The following is a 22,353-nucleotide window of genomic DNA, read 5'->3' as shown; positions in this document are numbered from 1 at the left end:
AGTTTCTCTTCTCATTTGCCCTCATATCAGCAGATAATGACGTACCTGTAATGCTGCCAACTCCACTTCAGAGTATGTGGTCTGTTCTGTAGATGGTGGACTCTTCCCATTGGCTATATTGCCCAAAGTGCCACACCATGCACTTGTCGAGTCAAATAGAGACCTCTGGATCTCGGAACTGGAACAAATTATGCCATAATTAATCTGGGTTTATAAATTATGGTAGTTGCTATCTTGCTATCATGTCCGGAACAAATTTCTAATTCAAACATAACCGACTAACGTCGGACGAATTGCTCATAAACGACCCGCGAGCTGTTGGTTTCGTTAGCGGCAAATTGGGGCTCAGGAATGCTGAAATGCTAATATTGAGTGTGGGGGTGAGCGGAGGGGAGGGGGGTGTGTCAAGCGATGGGGGGCATAGTTAGGAGGGCTGGACGAGAGGGGGCTCCAAATCGCCGGGTGTAGGTAGGCGGGCGGACCGGTTTAGTGTTGGGGGGGGGGGGGGGGGAGGGATCAAACGAACGTTTAAGCTCGCCCCTTACACCATGACATTTGTCTTCAAAAATAGTTTCGGTCAATCGTATACTTAGAGACTAAGGCGTAAAGCGTAAGGCTCCACGAGCAGAGAAGGCGTAAACCGGGCTTTACCTGTTTATTATCCCGCTTTGAGGACGAAAATTTAAAAGGGTCAGACAAAAAAATTGATCAAGCGAAAAATCGCATTACAAGAACTGAGGACTGATATAATTTCTACAAACTTCTTTGAGAGCATTTAAACACCAATTTTTATTGAATATCAAATTTCTAATCGGAATCTTTTTCAATACAATCCGAACCTGAAAGTCCTGGAGGTTCGTCCATCGGGTGCAGTTGCTATCATGAAATGGATCAGCTTTGAGTAACAAATCTTAGCCTCCCTCAGCGCACTATCGCTCATTTCGGAGTTTGGTTGGTCCAAACACTGCCTGTAGGAATCGATCAAGTCATAGAAGAACCCGGCAACTGGGTTCCCTGTAGAACTAGATCGGGGACTGATGGTTCTCTCGGCATGCTCGAACAGACATTGTGAGATGACTCCTCGTTCTGAGATCTTTGAGAATATTCTCACAACCATCAGTCGTAACTCTGCTCGCTTTTTCAGACGTCGCTTGTCTGGTCTGCGATCAGTTGCTTCTTTCACCAAACCAGAGAAATCGTCAACGCTGTCCCTGAAATGCTAGCTGGCACATACTCTTTGAGAAAACTATTATTTATCTAAGGATTACCCACTTGAGATTATTACACATTTAAGGATTATTTGACTGCACGCCTAGAGATCTATCTCGGGAACAATTTTTGTCAGTTAAAACCCACTGTTTTTTTAATGCATCCAATTTTCTTTGAACCACTTGATTCAATTTTCCTGCAACTTTTTCCGAAGTTACATTGCATTGAACTTGAGCTCAGAAGCAGAGAAACAAACCAAATTAGACCATTTAACTAACTTGAGTGCGTGTGAATTAGTGAATCCGATGGCCTGTACAGTGACCTCCTTCAAGTGGATGTGTTCTCCTCTCAAAATGGGAATCAATACATTACGAAGTAGCTGACCAATAGTCTCTCTCTTTTCTACTTTCGAAGTTGTTCCAACTAGTGATGCTGAAGCTGTCACTCCTGTCGTAGATCCACCTCCACTGCTAGAAAAAACAACGTTTTCATCATATCCCCTGTTGTTTAAAGATAGAAAATTCAACCGCACACTATTTTTCAGTACAAAAAAAGCTGTTGAAAAATTGCCGGAATAGCAGCAAAAATATATTTCGGAGCAGACAAAATGACCGGAGCAGCTGCATTTAAGTTACGAAAAAGACAGAAAATTAAAGTTACGAAAAAGACCGAAAGTTTAAGTTACGAAAAATACCACACCAGAAATTTATGTCTCCAAAAAAGTTTCGGCGAATCAGATATTTACAATCTAAGGCGTAAGGCTCTACGAAAAATTAATTCTCTCCAGGAGTTACCTGTTTATCCCTTTTTGATGACGATAAGACAAAATGGTCAACAAAAAATTGGTCAAGCAAAAAAAAAATCGCATTTAAAAAAGGCCACGGGACACGGGCCTAAAATAATTGCCGCCAATTTTGTTTGAGAGCAATTAAAAAACTCAAAGTAGAAACATACCCGGCAGATTGCCGGAAAATAGCCGCCGTTGATTCCAATAAGCATGATTGGGATTGAAAGAATAGAAGATATTGAAAAAAAAAAGATTTTTGCACAAAAACATTTTTTAAGTCCGATTTATTTTGATGGCATTTCGTAGTTGAACATACTTCTGTTTCTTAGAGAGAGGCTACAGGGGCTACCATCAATACCAATAAGCATGAGAGATGCTAACTAAGACTTATAGGAACGATTTTCAAATAGCGGGCATCTAAAATTGGGCTTTAGGGGTTTATCCCGTTTTTATTTCTGACTTCAATTTTTTAAAATGACTCTGTTCATTTTGAATTGCTTTGCTGATGAACTGATGTTCAAAATCATTTTTAGCAGAATGAGAGAAGAGAGAAACTAGACTAGAGATGTCAAAAAGATGTCACGCAAAATGTTGAAAAAGCGTCAAAATGAGGTAAAGCGAAACATTTTTTGTTCGACGAAGTAAAAAAAACATAGCAGGACAAGTCCTGACGTACAATTCAAAGAAATTTCATTGACTTAACAAACAACTAGGCCTAGAACGGACAATGAGTGAATTGGGAAAACCATTTCTAAAAAAAATCAGATGAAAAAAAAACAGAAAATCAATGTCAAAATGCTGCTAGGGAGAACAAAAAACCACTAGTGAGATATGTAATTTTGATTCTAACAAAAAACTAGGCCCACAATGAGCTGTGAATGGATTGGGAAAACTATTTAGAAAAAAAATCCGATCCAAAAAATCGAAAAAACAGTAAAAATCAGACTGAAACTGCCGCATGTGAACAAAAAACCAATACCGAGAAACCGAATTTTTGTTCAAACACCGTTTTCTCACTCTACTTTAAAATTAGAGCGAAAAAAGTTCATGCCGCAAAACCACTCGCTTTTTCGCTCCATTTCCTGTTTCGGCGTGACCAAAATCACCACTCCAATTTGACTTCAAAAATCATGAAAATGTGCGAACAGATCTTAAAAAAAGGCAGCGCCCCAATACAATTCAAATTCTTTGAATTGTAAAAAAAAAATAGGAGCGCTATAATAGCCGGCTGAGAAGATGAGGGCTGCTATTAAAAAGACTAACTTAAATGTTCAGACTGCCGACGCCAGTCTCAGTAAGTCTATCCTAAATTCACATCAAAGAGTAACGTGAAATGCAACAGAAGAGGCAGCAGGAAATCCGACAGCAAACCATTCATTAAAAAAACCAGAACTACCGAAAGCTAATACAGATCTAGGATTCCTTGAAGGCTACGAACACTATGATTCCCAAAGTACCCGTATAATTACCGCCGCCAAGACTGTTTGGGAGAAACGATGCACATAGCGGCGTTTAGTCCAGTGAACCGATTGAACTAGCAGGAAAGTTATTCAAGACTAGCTAGCCTGTTCTGTATGTCATTAGAAGCCGGTGAACTGTGAAGGGAGGACTCAATGTTGCTCATTTGTGAGCTGGACTGACAACTGGCAGTCAATGCAGCTGATGGTCCACCTGATGCAGAGTGGGAAGTTCCTGCTGCTGTGGTTCTGAAGTCATGCGAAGTCCATCCACCACAGCAGAGTGTGATGTAGTTCCTCCACACGCATAAGTAGTAGTCATTGATAGGGTTGGGTCTTTTTGGGGTCCGGGTAAGTGTTGCCTTGCTAAACTCCTGTTTGGAAAAAAGGACTAGAACTAATTTGACAGATGATTACTATCCTTGCAGCTTTAATCCCAGAAAATTGCACAAACAAACTTTTTCAGAAACGCCATGGCCTTTCACTCCATTTCAATAACGCCGATTTTTCACGAAACTAACGATCCAAGAAATCTACACCAAAAAGACACGGGCTTGCGTACTTCAGGAAAGTTTTCAAAAATGGCGTGCCTACAATAAAATGTTACCGTCAAAAATGTTATTCCTTTCTAACCCTATAAGCTCTATTATGCAGAGCATGATTGTGAGTTAAGTCTAGTAACCAATCTAGCAGATAATTGATTCACTCAATAACATTGGGGAATGTTGAGGCTAGTTCATTACCTGAGGTGTAAGCTGTTCTATGAGACTGTACATCATGTTCACTCTGGTACTTGCAAAGTTCCACGCATGATTCACAGCCTCAACACATCCTGTGGTCTTCAAATGTGAGGCACTGTCCATCAAGTGTATGATGCAGTAGAACCACGGGTCAAATGAGTTCCGAATACCAACTGCAGTACTCTTCAGCAATGAGATACCTGTAAAAACAACCGATAACTATGTCTCACTTCTTCTAAGTAAAGTAAGACCCTTAGACAATTATAGGCCGTTGCTTATGAAACACTAACTCATCTCCATTTTACAGGTTGATTCAACAATTAAAAAGGTCTTCCCATTTGCATAAAACAAAAACAAACACCAAGAGGCCACTGTCTTGAGCCAGTTAACATCAACTCCATCACTCTTAAGCTACTTCCAGACAGAACAAAAAATATAAAACATACCCGGCAGATTGCCGGAAAACAGCCGCCGTTGATTCCAATAAGCATGATTAGGATTGAAAGAATAGAAGATATGGAAAAAACATTTTTTAAGTCCGATTTTCATTCTGATGGCATTTCGTAGTTGAGCATAACGTACAAACGTCTCTCTGTTTCTTAGAGAGAGGCTACAGGGGCAACTATCAAAACCAATAAGCATTAGAGATGGTAACTAAGACTTATAGGAACGACGTTCAAATAGCTGGCATCTAAAATTGGGCTTTATGGGTTTATCCCGTTTCTATTTCAGACTTCAATTTTTTATACTGACTCTGTTCATTTTGAATTGCTTTGCTGAGCAACTGATGTTCAAAATCAATTTTAGCAGAATGAGAGAAGAGAGAAATTAGCCTAGAGAAGTAAAAAAGATTTCACGCAAAATGTTGAAAAGGCGGCAAAATGAGGTAAATCGTAACATTCTTTTGTTCGACGAAGCAGAAAAACATATCAGTCACTGACAAGTCCTGACGTAGAATTCAAAAAATTTTCATTGACTAATCAGAAAACTAGACCTAGAACGGACTATGAATGGATTGCGAAAACCATTTAGAAAAAACTTCGATCCAAAAAATCGAAAAAACAGTAAAAATCAAAGTGAAATTGCCGCATGTCAACAAAAAATCACTAGCGTGAAAGCGAATTTTTGTACAAACACCGTTTTCTCACTCTACTTTAAATTTATAGCGGAAAAATTTCACGCCGCAAAACCACTCCCTTTTTCGCTCCACTTCCCTATTCGGCGTGACCAAAATCACTACTCCAATTTGCCTTCAAAAATAATCAAATGTGTGAACAGTTTTTTTTAAGAAAAAGACAGCGCCCAAATACAATTAAAATTTTTAATTGTAAAAAAAATTAGGAGCGCGAATTGCTCTCAAAGGACCGGCTGGCTTCGTCAGTAGCTAGGCACGGTTAAGTGAGGCTAGCTTTAGCTTTATTAAAGGGGCATAAGTGAGCGCGGGGGGGGGTGTGCACAGGGGGCTGATGGAGTGGCAATAGTGGGCCGAAACAGTGGGGGGAGTCAATCTTTAACAACCGCCCTTCGCACCATAAGCATGTCTCCAAAACAGATTCTGTGAACCGCATACTTGAAGACCAGTGCGTTGAAAGGCCCTAGGAGCACTTAAAGCCCGCTGGGCGCTACCTGTTTATCCCGTTTTTAAATCCCGGACAAGCGAAAAATCGCATCAAAAAAGACCAAGAGGACTAGTACAATTACTACAAACTTCGTTTGAGAGCAATTAATTACATGGTTAACCATACCCTGCAGATTGCCGGGAAATAGCTGCCGTTGGTTCCTATAACCCCCGTTAGGCTCAATAAAAAGAAAAATGAGGAAAATTGATTTTTGGACAAAATGTTTTAAAGTGCCATATATTTTTTATTTCATTCCGTAGTTAGACATACATTGCAATAATTCGCTGAAAATTTTTGAAAACACTTAGTATAAAAAGCACAGAACATAACAGCTAATGAAGAATACAACTACATCAATTGATTTAGTCCTTAAGGACTACTATTGGGACCTATCATCAATGAGATCAAGTGATAAGACAGCATAATGTACAAAAAATACTAGCAAAACTATCAAAGAAGATTCTTTTTCAAAAACAAACAATCGAATCAGTCATAAAAAGCAATCGCTTTGAACTGAAATCAATGGCCGTAATTGACGCCTTTTTAGCAACGAATGAGACCTGTCAATAACGTGACTAAGAATTAAGACGACAAAATTGAAAAGAAAAACTCGCAAAACTCAAAGAATTCGATAATAATTAATTAAGAATTAACAATAATCAGTGTCAAAGTCAAAGAAAGCATTAGATTTGAACAAAAACGATTAAATCCGTAAGACTTACCCCTTTTAGCAGCCTCAGAGACCTGTCCTCAATGAGATTAACTGATAAGACATCAAAAAGTACAAAAAACACTTGTAGAAGTGAAAAAAATTCACTCAAAATTTTTTAGAAAATATAGTATTAAAGCCATGAACCCACCTAGTTTTTAACTCGAGCCCTTAATTAGGTTCTTTTATGCCTCATTAGCAACCAATCAGACCTGTCACTGATGACACTAAGTGATACAACAACATATTTTTAAAGAAGGGACAAAATCTAAAGTTCACTAATATTTTATGACAACAAATTGTGGCAAAGTCATACAAAGTTTTAGTTGCCCCTTATTAAATTCAAGCATTGGCACATAGGCAGAATTAGAAAACATATGTTACGTCTTAAACGCACTGAAGGAGAGGAAACTCTGAAAACAGAAGTCAAGTTGACGCACCTGAAAAAAATCTATCTCAAAAACCACCAAATTGTTCAAACACCAATTTCTCACTCGACTTTTAAGGTATTTTGATAAAAGTCACACCTCAAACCTTCCCAATTTTTTGCTCCCTTTACTATTGCAGTGTGACCAAAACCGCCACTCTAATTTGACTTTTCACTGACGTGAAAAAGCCGAAAAAGCGTGAACAGATATTTAAAAAAAGACGGCGCAACAATAAAATCAAACATTTACTTTGAGCTGTTAAAAGAAAAAGGCCGAGTCCTAAAAGGCACGGTTCAAAACATTTTTATTGACTAAATAAAAGAATAGACTTAGAATTGACAAAAACGAACAAAAACAACTTAGAAAAAAAAACTGATTTAATAAAAAAATAGCAAAATCGAAGTCAAATTGCCGTATGTGAACAACAAACCACAAAAAAAAACAAATTTGTGGTTAAATAATGATTTGTGACTTTATACATTGAAAATGGAGTGGAAAAAATTAGGCCGTGAAAAGACTCGCTTTTTCAGTCCACTCCTATTTCGCCGAGACCAAAAACGACTCCTCCTAAATAAGAACTAATTGAAGCATCCGAAGACATCACTTTCAGCCTCCTCAAAGAAGAGCCTCCGATAACAAACAAATCAAATATCCGAAGTACACAAAAGTAAACAAAACATCACCGGCTAACGTCGGGCGAATTGCTCTCAAACGACCGACAAGCGTTTGGCTGCGTCAGTAGCTAGTCTTTAGCTAGATTTAGCTTAATTGAAGGGGCGTGAGGTGAGCGCAGCGTGCGGGTGCACCGGGGAGGGGAAGGCGGAACAGTGGAGGGCAACATTGGGAGGCAGATATTTGGCTGCATGGGGCCCTTCCGGCCTGAACAATGTGCAGGGGTGCGGATTGGGGTGGGGGGAGCTGATGTGAGGAGTGGGTGGGGATCAATTTATAATAACCACCCTTCACACTATACGTCTCCAAAATAGTTTTTTTCAATCGCTTACTTGGAGACTAATGAGCTGAAAGGCTATAAGAGAACTTAATGTTCAATGGGCGATACCTCTTTATCCCGTTTCTGAGAACGAAAAGTCGAATTGTCAGACGAAAAATCGGTCGAGCGAAAAATCGCATAAAAAGACCAACCGGACTAACATAATTGCTACAAACTCCGTTAGAGAGTTATTAGAGAGTAATTAACGATGATTTCTTGAAAACTGCTTCTTAAGTCATTTATGGTTTTAAAAAAATACAATCGAACAGTTCTACCATAATTCATTGTTAAAATAATCAAATTTTATGTAAACGAATTGTGGCAAAGAAAAAAAATTAGCTGGCAGATTACCACAAAATAGCGGCAATAGCTTCGAAGTTCTCCAGTCGCAAATAGCAAGTTAAAGAACAAACCAAAAAGAAATTTATTCTTTTTATTAAGAGCGGAGATAATAAATTTTGGTAAAGGTTTAACTAGCGGCAATAAAAACTAGCGGAGTGAAAACTGACGTCACGCACGCAATTCAGTTGAAATTGCATGAACGAATGATCAAAAAGCAGATTTGAAGTGATTGTGACGCAATACGGTCGTAACAAAAATCTTGACGATGAAATAAAGAAAACCAGTAGGAGGCCAATAATCGCCTCAGATTCGCTTCGCAGGTATTAAAAAAATAACCAATTCATTTCGGGAGAATTGCTCTCAAATGACCGGCGAGCGGTTGGCTTCGTCAGTGGATAGCCAAGGTTTAGTGAGGCTAGCTTTAGCCTAATTGACGGGACGTGGGGAGAGGATAATAGATGTTGACATCACGCCACATAATAGCAGCCGAAGTGCGGCATCGGCAAGGAAAGACAGAGAGAGAGAGAGAGAGAGAGAGAGAGATAGATAGATAGATAGATAGATAGAGAGCGATAGTGTGAGAGAAAACGTGAAAGAGAAAGAAGGGAAGAAACCCCAACCGACAGGGAGAGAGGGAGAGAGAGCTAGGATTATTTCCAATGATGAGATTCGACTCTGCAACTTCTAGTTTTCTACCCTTGTAAATAATTAAATCAAAAAGAAAACTGAAAAATGCAAAATTTAAAAGAAAGATTTCCAGATATTGCAGTGAAAAAATTGATCGTTCAACTTATAAAAGGACAAAAATAAACGAAAAAATCGAATACAATTGCAATTAAAATTTTGCTAAAATTAATCATATTGGTATTTTCTAAACCATTCAATTGTCTTGGCAGACTATTCAGTATCTCTTTTTCAAGCCTTAAATAGTTTTACTGGCTCTGAACTTGGAACATTATGACAAATTTTGCAAAAAATGTGAAAACTCTAAATTTCATCAAAATATTGCTAAAACTCGAAATATTGATAACCATTCCAATAACACTAGAAACTATGCAGCAGCTGATTATCAACCCTTGGAGAAGATCCATACAACGATCAAAATATTCAAAAAACGCAAATATTTTCAAAAAAATTGCTTGAATTCGTGATATTGAAATCTTGTAAAACATTTCATTACATCTAAAAAATGTACAGTAAACTATTATCAAACCCTTGAGCAGGTTCCTTGGTTCTTGAGTCTTGAGAAACCTAAAAGGTGTCAAAAATTTTCAAAACACTTGAAAAAAATTGCACGTTTTATCAAAACATTGTTAAAAGCTGTGATATAAAAGTTGAACACTATTCATTGGCCACTAACAATTTTTCAGTATCTTACTATCAAACCTTGAGCTTTTTTTGCCCCTGGGGCTGGAAAAAATTGAATGACAGTCAAAATTGAAAAAAAAATCCAAAAAATTTTAAAAAAACATGATGTTAAAAAGTTGAAAACCATTCCATTACCCCCTAGAAACTACACAGTAACCTATTATCAAACCCTAAAGGAGTTTTCTTGACACCTAAAAAACTCAAAAACTGACAAAAACTTTCAAAAAACGTCGAAAAAAAAGAAAATTAGTAAAAGTTTGCGTGTTTTTGTTTGGAGTACCAGATCATATAGCTCTTTAAATGGTCATTAAAAGTACTTATGTCCTCAAAAGACCTTAATAAACATTAGCCAACCTCACTTTTAGACGGGTCCAACAAAAAACTTGAAAAATGACGGGAAAACACGAAAACTTGTAACATTTTCGGCTCAAAAACTCCTATAAATGGCTTTTTAACCTCCAACTACGGATATTCCAGTAACTTCACAACACTTAGCACTTGATAGACTACTAAACGCGGCTATCGGCGTCTAATGAAACTTAATGCCCACTAGTCGCTACCTGTTCTTCCTGTTTTTAAGGATGAAAAGTCAAATGGGTCAGATGAAAAATCGGTCAGGCGAAAAATCGCGTAAAAAAGACCAACAGGACTAAAATAATTGCTACAAACTTTTTTTGAGAGCAATTAAACACTAAACTAAACAAACAAACTTACTCCAATTCTTTTAGAATAGTGTTATCGAAGTTACGAATCCCAGCGTCAATCTCAAAAGACTTTTAAACAATGGGAGTTTAGACAGGAAGTATCAACTTAGAGGAAAACTGCTGCACACAAAGTAAAAGGAAAACAAACATTAGCAAAAAAAGTGATTTCTTTAAATGTCATAGAAAAAAAGTGGCATCAATGTCAATAAAAAACGCAATTAAAACTTCAAATCTTCAAAAGTTGTTGCAAAAAATGAAAACAATTGGTGAACCACCCAACAGTATTTTGAACCAACCCCAGAAAATCAAAATTCCACAAAGTTTTGCAAACACAAATGGTGTTTTAAGCCAATTAAATCAAGTTTTTAACTTGAATCATTCAAAACAATTCAATAATGCCTACTCAGAGAGCAGATGAGACCTTTCATTAATGAGACTAACCGACAGGACAACACAAAACTATTGTTAAAACGGCTATAATCTAAGAAAATCAGTAAAATATGTCGTGAAAATTATTAGATATGAAAGAAAACTATTAAAGGAGTCCGAGAAGTCTGAAGAGCAAGAGCTGTCATTATGGGCACCATATGGTAGAACCAAAACTACAATAACTCCCAAAGTCAAGAAAACCTACACAAATTTTTTGTAAACAAGTCGTGTCAAATTCGTTAAATCCTTGAGTTGTGAGATGCAAAAATTAACAAAACTCAAAAATGCCTAACGAAAGAACCATCGAGAACTCTCTTTAATGAGATTAAAGGACAGAACGGAAAAAACTACAAAAAGGGTCAAAACAATATTTTTAAAGCAAGTGTTGTAAAGTAGCGGAATCAGTTAGATATGAAAAAAGCCATAGAATTGATGAAAAGGGGAGCTCAACAGAGAGCCACTTAAAGCTACCCATCAGGAGACTTAGTGACAGAACAAAAAGAACTAAAAAAGATTTCAAAAAGGCAAAAAATTGCAAATATTCATTAAAAAGAGTAAACTATAAAAAGCTAAAATCGTTACTTTCAGTTTAATTCAGCATATTTATTCAGAACACCTAGAATAGAGCCCTTCAGACCTATCATTCATTAGGCAAAAAAAAAACAACTCGATAAAACAAAATCCAGAAAAAAAACAGATTTGTTCCTCGAAGACAATGTTTATTTCATTTAAACAATTGCCACTACACATCATTAGAACATTCGTTCTGTCTTTAAAAGTATTCTTAAACCGTTTAAAGGAAAAGCAGATTTCAAATTGCGGCACGTTAACAAATTGGCTCTCAAAAACCGAAAATCTGTTTAAACACAATTTTTTCACCTCACTTCAAAAATCACTTTGAAAAAGTGGCCGCTTTTCGCTCCGCTGACTACTCCGGCGTGACAAAAATCACTACTCCGATTTGACTTCTCATTTAACAGAAATTGACAAAAAAGTCTGAACAGATTGAAAAAAAAACATAGCCGGAAGATTCAGGAACCAACTCAAAGTACATGTTTGTTTAGGAGCCAGCTAAGCACTCCTTGAAAAAACACCAACCAATAAAATCTACAAATTATTTTGAAACAATAACAGAGGAAAGATAACACGAGAAAGGCAAAAAATGACATTGGAAAAATATCTGATAACATTTCATGACCGATTGCTCCTCCGAAACCACTCAACACGACTCCACAAAAAACTTCATTCAACAATTGACCAACCTAAGATAAGGAAAAATACCCGGAAAATTATCGGAAAATAGCCGCCGTTGATTCCCATAACCACAATTGGGATTGAAAGGAGAAATAATGAAAAAAAAAAAAGATTTTTGTAGAAAAACAATTGTAAAGTGCGAACTATTTTGATGTCATTTAGTAGTATAACATTCTCCTGTTTCATAGTGAGACAATACAGGAGCTAGTGTCAGCACCAATAAGCATTAGAGATGGTAACGAAGACTTAAAGGAACCAAGTTCCAGTAACGGGCATCTAAAACTGGGCTCTATAGGTTTATCCCGCTTCAATTTCTGATTTAGTTTTTTGAGAGTGACTCTGTTCATTTTGAATTCATTTGCTAAGCAACTGATGTCTAAAAATATTAGCATAATGAGAGAAGAGTGAAACTAGCCTAGAGAAGTCAAAAAGATTTCATGCAAAATGTTGAACAATCTGTAAACTAAGGTGAAGCGAATTTTTATTTGACGAAGTAAAAAACCATGACAGGACAAGTCCTGACGTTCAAAGAACTTACATTGGCTAATTAAAATACTAGACCTAGAACAGACTATGAGTGAATTGAGAAAACCATTTCCAAAAAAAATCAGTTCAAAAAAATTTAAAAAGAAACAGAAAATCAAGGTAAAAATGTGAACAAAAAACCATTAGCGAGAAATTTGGTTCAAAAAATTCAGGTCAAAAAATGAACTATGAATGGATTGGGAAAATCATTTAGAAAGAAATCCGATCCAAAATATTGTAAAACCGTAAACAATCAAAGTAAAATTACCACATGTGAACAAAAATCACTAGCGAGAAAGCGAAATTTTGTTCCAACACAGTATTCTCACTCTAATTTGAAATTAGAGCGAAAAAATTTCAAGCCGCAAAGCCACACGCTTTTTCGCTCCACTTCCTGTTTTGGCGTGACCAAAATCACTACTCCAATTTGACTTCAAAAATCATGAAAAATGAGTGAACAGATCTTAAAAAAAACATAGCCGGAAGAATTCCGGAAACGACTCGAAATGGAAATCAATTTGAACGCCATCCAACAACTCATAAAAAACGATTATCTTATTTTATTTTTCCCCTATTTTATGATTATCTTGACACAAAACCATAAAATAAAAAAAGTAAAAGCAAAATCAAATCTGTTGAAATATGATAAAAAATCTGATCAAATTTTTTTTATAAATTGAGATCCCGAAAAAACCATCTTTGCTAAAATAAAATTAATTCATCAAAACAACCAGTACTTAATTAAACCACTCATATGAAATTAAAAAAAACTCAAGGCCACATTATGAAAAAAGAGCTCTTAAAAACAACTTGAAACACTAAAAAAACAGGAAAATGAATATTTTTTAATAATACAAAAGCATATAAATCCAAAGAAAAAATCCATTAAGCCGAAAACGTAACCAGATTCTGGCAAAACTATAGGCAAGCCATAATAAGCAAGTCATAATAGGCAAGTTCATAAACTATTCAATTTTCGCCATTTTTTGTCATATTTCTAAAAAAAATGATTAATATCCTCAAAGCTATCGCCAATTATTATCTAAACTTTGCTCAATTAGAAAAAGTTTTTTCAATACCCATATGAGCCAGTTAAACAAAACAATCGTCAAAAAAACGCAAAAATCAGCCCGAAAATCAGCAAAATAAATGAAAAATTCATACGAAATTTCAGAAACCTCCAAACCACTACCGAAACCAGCCTAAAACAAAATCATACCCAAAACTCTTAACTAAAAAAATGAAAAACAACTGCTTTAAAATGCCTCACGTGAACAAAAAATTTCGCTCGCTTACAGAATTTCGTTCACATCTCAATTTCTCGCTCTCTAGAAAACAGCGATATGAAAAAAACCACTTTTCGCTCCACTCTTCATTTTGTTCAGCAACAAAAACACCCCAAATTTTTTCACGTGTTTTTCCCGCATCAAAAAAAAAAAACTGATTAAAAAAGGACTTCTCCAATTCTCCTCTTCAAGTCGTAATAAAGACAGCGCCCCGATACAATTCAAATTCTTTGCCGGCTGAGAAATTGAGGCGGCTGTTAAAAAGAAGAGATACGCTACATAGGAGAAACGCAATGAAAATAAGACAAACGCAAAGAAAAAGTCAAAAACATAATCAACTAATGTCGGGGAATTGCTCTCAAACGACCGACGAGCAGTTAGCTTCGTCCGTAGCTAGCCATGGTTTAGTGAGGCTAGCTTTAGATTAATTGAAGGGGCTTAAGGTGAGAGTAACGGGAGTGCACCGCAGCGGGGGTGCAGAAGTGGATTGGGGGGACTGATGTGGGGACAGTGGATGGGTGGGGATGAGGGATCAATTTCTACGAACCGCCCTTCACACCATTAGTATAGGTCTCGAGAACAGTTTATGATTATTACATACTTAAAAACTAGTGGGCTGAATGCCAACTGGTCGCTAGCACTTTAATCTGAGACAATGACATTAGGACACATAACAGCGGCTGAAGTGCGGCATCAACAAAGAGAGAGAGAGAGAGAGAGAGAGAGAGAGAGAGAGTGAGAGGTAGAGAGAGATAAAACATGAACGAGAAAAAAGGATAGAAACCCTAACCGACACAAAGAGAAAGAGATAGGAATATTTTCTATGGCGGGATTCGAATCTGCAACTTCTAGTTTTCTAGCCTTGTTAGCAAAAAAAAATCATAAAGAAAAAAATTGAAGAAGGCTAAATTAAGATCAAAAGTTTTCAACATTGCAGTAAATAATTTCAAAACCATTTTTTTGTCCCGAAAGTTCTTGTCAAGTAACCCATCAACAAGACATATAAAGTTTTGCTGGCCAGTAATGGTCATTAAACTCAGAAAAGGACAACAAATATTGAAAAATTTTGGAAACAATGCTAAATTTTAACAAAATTTTGCTAAAATTCAAGATATTAATATCTTAACAACCATTTCACTTTATCAAAAGACTATCCATTATCCCTGTTTCGAGCCCGAAATAGTTCCACTGGCTCAATCAAAATTTCTAAAATTTGATAAAATTTCAATTTGTCCAAAAATTAGTAAAACTGGAGTCATAAAAAATATTGATCACCATTCCATTAACTCAAGAAACTATGCGGCAGCTTATTATCAAACCTTGGAGGAGGTCCCAGGGCCCCCAGTGCCGGAAAAAATCCAAAAACAAGAAAAAAAATGCAAATATTTAAAAAAAATGCTTAAATTCGTAGTAATATTTAAATCTTGAAGAACATTCCATTACATCTATAAACTATGCAGCAACATATTAACAAACACTAGAGGAAGTTTCATGGCTCTTGAGGCTAGAAAGACCTAAAAAATGACAATAAATTTCAAAAAACTTAAAGAAATTGCAGGTTTTATATTTAAAAAAGTTGCTAAAACTGATATTAAAAAGTTGAAAAATAATCCATGACCAACAACAAATTCCCAGTAACTTATTAACAAACCCCAACAGAGGTTTTCTGACCCTTGAACCTGAAGACCTGAATAACGACAATAAATGTAAAATGAAAACGTTCTAAGTTGAAAAACGTTCCATTATATCTAGAAACTATACAGTAACCTATTATCATTAAAATCCTAGAGTCGTTTCCTCGGCCTTGTGGCTGGAGAAGCCTTAAAAATGACAAACATTTTTCAACCTGAAAAAATTACAGTTTTATATAAAAAATTGCTAAAATTTGTGATACTAAAAAGCTCAAAACTAGTCCATGGCCATTAAAAAGTTTCCAGTTATTTATTATCAAACCTTAAAGAGGTTTTCTGGATAAATGTCAAAAAACTGAAAAAAACCGGCAAATTTGTCAAAAAAATGCTGAAATTCGTGATGTTACAATCTTGCAAGACATTCCATTACATCTAGAAATTATATAGTAACCTATTTTCAAACTTTAGAGGAGTTTCCTTAGCTCTTGAGGCAGAAAAACTTAAAAAAACGACAAAAACTTTCAAAAAACTTGAAAAAGTTTCAAAAAACTTGTGGGGGGTAACAGCGCTCGGGGGTGGGGGCAATAGTGGGGGGTGGTTCAATAGTGGAGGGGTCTTCAACCTCTAAGAACCGCCCTTCATACCATGAGTATAAGTCTCCAAAACAGTTTGAGATGAAACAGAGCTGAAAGGCTCTAAGACCACTTAATGCCTTCTGGGTGCTACCGGTTCATCTCGTTTTAGAGGACGAAAGTCAAAAGCGTCAGAAGAAAAATCGGTCAAGCGAAAAATCGCATTAAAAAAAGACCGACAGGACTAATATAATCACTACAAACTTCGTTTCAGAGCAATTAAAAAAGCAATAACCCGGAAATAGCCAGGCAGTTAAAAGATTTACGCACTACAGACTTTTTTGGGCCAATTAATTGAACTTACGTGCAGCAAAATTCAGAATGCAAAAGATTTAGATCATGAAGACTCCGCGACTGAGAAGTCTAATGTCTCCGACAAATAATTGCATTAAAACAGCAGAACTTGTGTAAAGCGTAAAGGAGATCAATATGAGAGGGGAGTTGAGAAAATCGACAAGACAAAAATGAAGAAGATACAGAACAAATCGATTCATGGAATGAACAGAAGAACCAAATGACAATAACTTGTAATCGAATTTTGAAAACAAATGGACTAATTGATTTACATTGAAGCACCAATTTAAGGCTTTGTCAGCAGCTAGCCACGGTTTTTTAGCTTAACTGAAGGGGCGCGAGTTCAGCGCAGCGGAGGGGGGGGGGGTGCATTGAAGCGTCAGACGAAAAATCGGTATAGCGAAAAATCGTATTAAAAAGAGACCGACACGACTAATATAATTGTTACAAACATCGTTTGAGAGCAATTAAAAATTGTTACAAGAGTTAAAGTGCTACCTCTCGATTGATAATCTGGGAAACATTTTATAAATTCCCCTGCCCGATCAGTGCACTACTCAATTCGCAAACGCTAAACAACAACAAAGAAATTACAAGTTTATATAATTTTATTTCAGTAAAAATTGAGCAATGTACAAAACCTTGAACTGTCAAAACTTAGTAGAAATACCTATATAAAACCTCTAAGTCAAATCGTGAATAAAAAACAACATCCGAAAGCTACTGCAATTACGCACCAGACTGATTGAGTCCATCGTGTTCTGATCCTCCAGCTGGTAGAAGAGAGGAAGAACACAGTGTGGAAGATGTAGGCACACACTCGAAAGACAGCTCATAGTTGGCATTCACACACCACATGTTACACGTCTTTTCACACAGCCATGTCAAGTCAGGCTGTGCAGCGGTTGCCGCCCAAAACTAAATAAAAGTCTATTTAAGTAAACAAACAAAACAACGGAATAACGTCGGGCTAATTTCTCTCAAACGACTGGCGAGCGCGCTGGGTTACGGGTGCAATAATGCACAGGGAGTGAGAGGGAGGGTGAAAGTCATTTCAAGCCATTATACCGATGATAAAACAGTAAAGCTGACAAAAAACAACATAGCCGGCAGATTGCCGGAAAATAGCCGCCGTTGACGCGCTAGACGCACATCGGGATTGAAACATAAAAAGAAGATTGAAATTGACAAAATTTTCCCCCAATTTCAAAAAATTTTCCAATTCAGTGTGAAGTTTCAGTTAGGTTCTATACCTAAATTTGCTTCAGCTTCTCAACTGAAGGGTATTAAGCTTAATATTAATATCAGCTAGCAATGGCTCTATCGAACTTTGATAACCTAATGCACTACGATTTAATGACCGGGCTTTATCGGTTTATCCCGTTTCTTCCGATTTTGCTCTTTTGACCCGGACCGTATTCACTACATTGCGTAATTCAATGCGTGAAAGAAGTTAAAATCCATTCAGTTGAAACAGTGAGTGAGGTAAGACAGAAGTCAAACGTGAAAACCGTGAACACCAAAAGGTAAAGCAAACTAAAAAAAAACATAGCAGGACAAGTCCTGAAGTACAAATCAGAAAACTTTCTAAAACGAACAAAGAATGAATTGGGAATACCATTTACAAAACAATTAGATAAAATCGAAAAAACAGCCAACATTAATGTAAAAAGGCCGCATGTGAAGAAAAAACCACTAGCGATAAAGCGCATTTTTGTTAGAACACCATCATCGCACTCTACAATAAATTTCGAGTGAAAAAATTTCACGCCGCAAAACCACTCGCTTTTTCGCTCCACTTATGTTTCGGCGTGACCAAAATCACTACTGTCTTGACTGAAGTACAATCCAAAGAATTAAATGAATAACTTTTAAACATACTCTACCTCACCAGCATATCGATTGAACAAGGCAAGCCAAAACACAAACAAAATAATCTCAAGTTGAGAAACAAACAATCAAACAAACTAAACAAAAATATACTAATTGCTAAAACCGAAGGCAAAATTTGATCTTTTTAAACATACCTACTTCAAAAAAGTGTTAGAAAACAGTTTTTGTATCTGAAATTGGTCCAGTATTATATCTCCAAGACCTGAAAAAAAAATCATGGGCTCTGGAAGATCGATTAACACTGAAAATGACAGAAAAATTTTAAAAAAATGAAATCAAAGACAAACTTTAATAAAATGTTGCTGAAAATCGTAAAACTAATATTTTCAGAACTATTTCTGTGTCTCTAGAGTATATCCGGTAAAACAATTCCAAGCCTTAAAAAATTCATTGGTAAAAGACAATTTTTAGAAAAAATTTCAAACTTTATCAAACAGAACTTTGTTCTATTAAAATGTTAAAACCATTCCTTGTCCCTAGCAACTATATAATAACCTATTATCAAATCCTGGAGGAGTTTACCTGGCTACTGAGACAAGGAAAAACGAATAAAAGACATGTTTCCAAAAAATGCAAATTTTATCAAAATTTTCAAAAATTCCTAATGTTCAATTCCAATAGAACTTGTTAGGAAGAAGAGAGCGCCCAAATAATAACGTTTAGAGGCCACCGGCGGCTATTAACCAATGAACAAAAAGCTGACAATAACTCCCGTGAGATTACCACCATTAATAAAACATACCTGGCAGATTGCGAAAAATAGCCGCCATTGACTTTAACTCCCATTACCCCGATTGGGATTGAAAGAACAGAGAGAACTATCCTAGAGAAGTCAAGAAAATTTTCCGCAAAATGTCGAAAAGGCGGCAAAATGAGGTAGAGCGAAACAAATTTTTATTCTACAAAGTGCAAAAAATAGGACTGCAATAATAGCCTGCTGAAAAGATGAGGACTGCTATTAATCAAAAATGGGAGCAGAACGAATTGATTGAATTGGATCAACTAAACGACATAGGAGAAGATCCTCATTAGCAGTTAATTACTTTTTCTTTCTTACGTTGGAGAAATTTCAGTTTTGAAATTGCAAGAGAACCTCAAAATCGTAACATATAAGTTGGGATCGCATCATTGGACTATCAAAAACAAAAAAAAAATTGAGAACTTGAATTGACAAAACTTAACCGACTACCGTCGGGCGATCTGCTCTCAAACAGCTGGCGAGCGATTGTCTTCGTCAATAGCTAGCTACGGCTTAGGGAGAAACGCTTTAGCTTAATTTAGGGGGAGGTAATGGGTGAGCATTGAGCGGGGGGGGGGTGTTTATGAGAGCGAACGTGCGAGGTTACGGGTGGAATGACGTGGAGCCGGGGAAGAGAGGTGGTGAAGTGGGTGGGGGAGGTGCGTCAAACTCTCAGAAGCGCCCTACATATCATGAAATTGTCACCTCAAAACAATTTCGGTGAGCCGTGTACTTAGAGAGTTGTGATCCGTACGGCTTTACATCTTTACCCTGTTTCTGAGGACAAAAAGTCAAAAGTACGGACAGACGAAAACGATCAGACGAAAAGTTGCTAGTACGAAAAATTGCATAAAAGACCAGTACGACTAATAAAACTGCTACAAACTTCGTTTGAGACCAATTAATAAGTTTAGGGTGACTTAAGTCAAAAGGCTGAGCTCACAGGTAAAAGAGCTTCACTCAACTGCGCGCACTAACAATTGATTTGAGGTCCACTCTAGGCCACCAATTGAATTGAGCGGAGTCATTCAAGAGGCTATAAAGCGAATTTAGCACATGAAACTGTCTAGAGTGAAACTGTATAACTTCTTCGACAATTAACACTAAATGACTCCACCGACGTTGTCTGTTCATAACTTTTTCCTTCGGCCAATATATCTCGTTGAAATAGACGAACAATCTTAGAGTAGTCGATTTCAAAAACTAAGCATCTATTAATAACCTCACTATCGCTTTGTCGCTAATGTTGCAGCAATTGCCCAGCTGGAGCTTCGAGCGAGGTTCCTTTGCGAGCGTCATTCTTTTTCACGCAAACTTATAAACTATTGAACCGGGTAGCAAATGGTAAAAAGTTAGGGTTCGCTATAGTGTCTACAATAATAATTTCACGAAAAACTGAACATATCTTACACGCCAGCACACCCTAACTTCGTTGGCTTGTAAAAATTTACCGCCCCAATAAAAGTCACATTCTATTGCGCCTAAGAATAAATCGAATGAGTAGGATTGAACCTTCCTATAAAGGAAACCACTTCGCTCTCTTATGGCAATACGTATAACTTCTCGGATAGTTATCCTGTTGCATAATCAAAAGAGCGCGTCTTATACAAAGATTAAGTAGGAAAAAAGGAGAGAACGATCCAAACCTCATATTTGAAGTGCTTGTTCATCTGCCACAAAATTCACAGTCACTATATGAACAATGTACATATCACTGGACAATTCTCAAATGCATTCCATGCAATTTTACGGCACAAAACGATAACTCAGCGTTGAAACAAATCCCCAATAGATACCCTATCACCAATACTGACTTGTATACAATCCCTAAAATAGATGAGGCCATATCTTTAGAAGGAAAGGGAGACATTACCAAGTCAAAAAAAGATGAACACGTTTTACCCTTTCGTTTGATGACAGCAACGGAAGCATTTCCTCCAGAATCTTGGGCAACCCCTGGTCCATTTTCACAATACACGGCACAAAGTTCAACGCCTCCGGCAATTTCAAATCCGATGCCAATGATTGTGCTTCTTTCAACAACAGCACTGCCAAGTTTCTTGTCTTCGGTCTCAAATGGCTCAACATACACAGCGCTAAACCCTCGATTTTGCGGATGGCACTGGCGCACAACTCCAGATCTTCAAGTTTCAAACTGTTCGATTTCGACTTTGACGCATTTTCTGTTTGCTGGGCGTTCGAATTGGGAGAAAAGCAAAGAGGAGAAGTTTTACTGGTAGACGCTCCGAGGGATGATGTAATATTAGAGGTGAAAGATAGTTCACTCAAGAGGCATTCTTTCCACTTCGAGATTATTTGAAGCAAGATTCTGATCATGGACTCGATGGTGGCAGGCATTGTGTCAGGTATCTCTCTCACTATTAAGAGAACTAGTCTCGATATCACATCTGGACGCCAGTCTCGAAGTTCCTTGATGATGTTACCTGTAGAACAAACCTTGTGTGGTCACATATTCAATCTTCAAGCTATGACCGGGACAAAACAGAAATTCAATTCGTTTTTGTTAATAAAAAGATGCTGACCTAGATAGGTGTACTGTCCCTTAATGCTCTGAAAAGTTTCCCTCGAAGACGTTGATCCACATGAATAGAAACTTGACTGGCTCTACCAAAATCTCCCGCTCGTCGAAGCAATCCCAAACCCTTATCCTATCCAGTCTAGAAATAGAATTCTATAAGAAATGTGTGAAATTCTTCTTACCCATGTGAGCAATCGCCAGTGTTCTCAACTCATCCTCGGAATGGTCTGCCAATCGACAGAGAAGATCCAGCACTTCATTCCTTGATGAAATGGTTCCAGTGGATGTCGCAGGAGCAGTTTGTGATCCACTGGTTCCACTGCACGATGCACTGTTTAATGGGAGAGGCAGAAGTCGAGGCATCGCCGCAATGCACGTTCGGAACAAATCAAGTTTAGGTTTCTTGTCAGCTGCCAGTCTGACAAAAAAATAGAAAATGAATTTTTTGGAATGATATATTGCAGTTTCTTTATCACCCGTAGCATTTACTACAGGTAGCTCTATTTAAAAATTAAATGTCAGCGTGACGTAATTGGAGCTACGACAATAAACCGTAATTGTTTGAAACCGCTCTGCCACAAAAGAAACCAAAGAAATCAGATTTACTATTTCTAAAACTTCTCCGGTCCACGCCGTAATTAGGTAATGATCAATTGCACCGGGTAGATATTCTTCTAAAGCAGAAAAAATCATTTGCTAAAATAACAGAAAATTTAAAGAAAGACAACATTGAAGTACCTTCGCATCCCTGTCCATAAAAAATGTTCCATATCCTGG

At 37.1% G+C, this 22,353-nt stretch overlaps 1 protein-coding gene across 1 annotated transcript in view; it reads right to left on the bottom strand.

Annotated features, from left to right (window-relative positions):
- LOC142346249 (protein furry homolog-like) overlaps nt 1-22,353 on the bottom strand; it is a 144,509-nt gene that overhangs the window by 98,295 nt on the left and 23,861 nt on the right. The window contains exons 11-18 of the mRNA XM_075398764.1: nt 21,759-21,994; nt 20,940-21,481; nt 17,143-17,323; nt 4,197-4,393; nt 3,562-3,827; nt 1,488-1,679; nt 840-1,211; nt 46-178 (exon numbers count right to left, since the gene is read on the bottom strand). Of these exons, the coding sequence (XP_075254879.1) occupies nt 46-178; nt 840-1,211; nt 1,488-1,679; nt 3,562-3,827; nt 4,197-4,393; nt 17,143-17,323; nt 20,940-21,481; nt 21,759-21,994 (2,119 nt within the window). The remainder of the gene's footprint in view (nt 1-45; nt 179-839; nt 1,212-1,487; nt 1,680-3,561; nt 3,828-4,196; nt 4,394-17,142; nt 17,324-20,939; nt 21,482-21,758; nt 21,995-22,353) is intronic.

The sequence above is a fragment of the Convolutriloba macropyga genome, chromosome 9 (assembly GCF_964194025.1).
Source record: "Convolutriloba macropyga chromosome 9, txConMacr16.3, whole genome shotgun sequence".
Taxonomy (NCBI): Eukaryota; Metazoa; Xenacoelomorpha; order Acoela; family Convolutidae; genus Convolutriloba; species Convolutriloba macropyga.
Note: the sequence above shows the minus strand (reverse complement) of the source record. Positions and strands in the feature narration are given on the sequence as shown.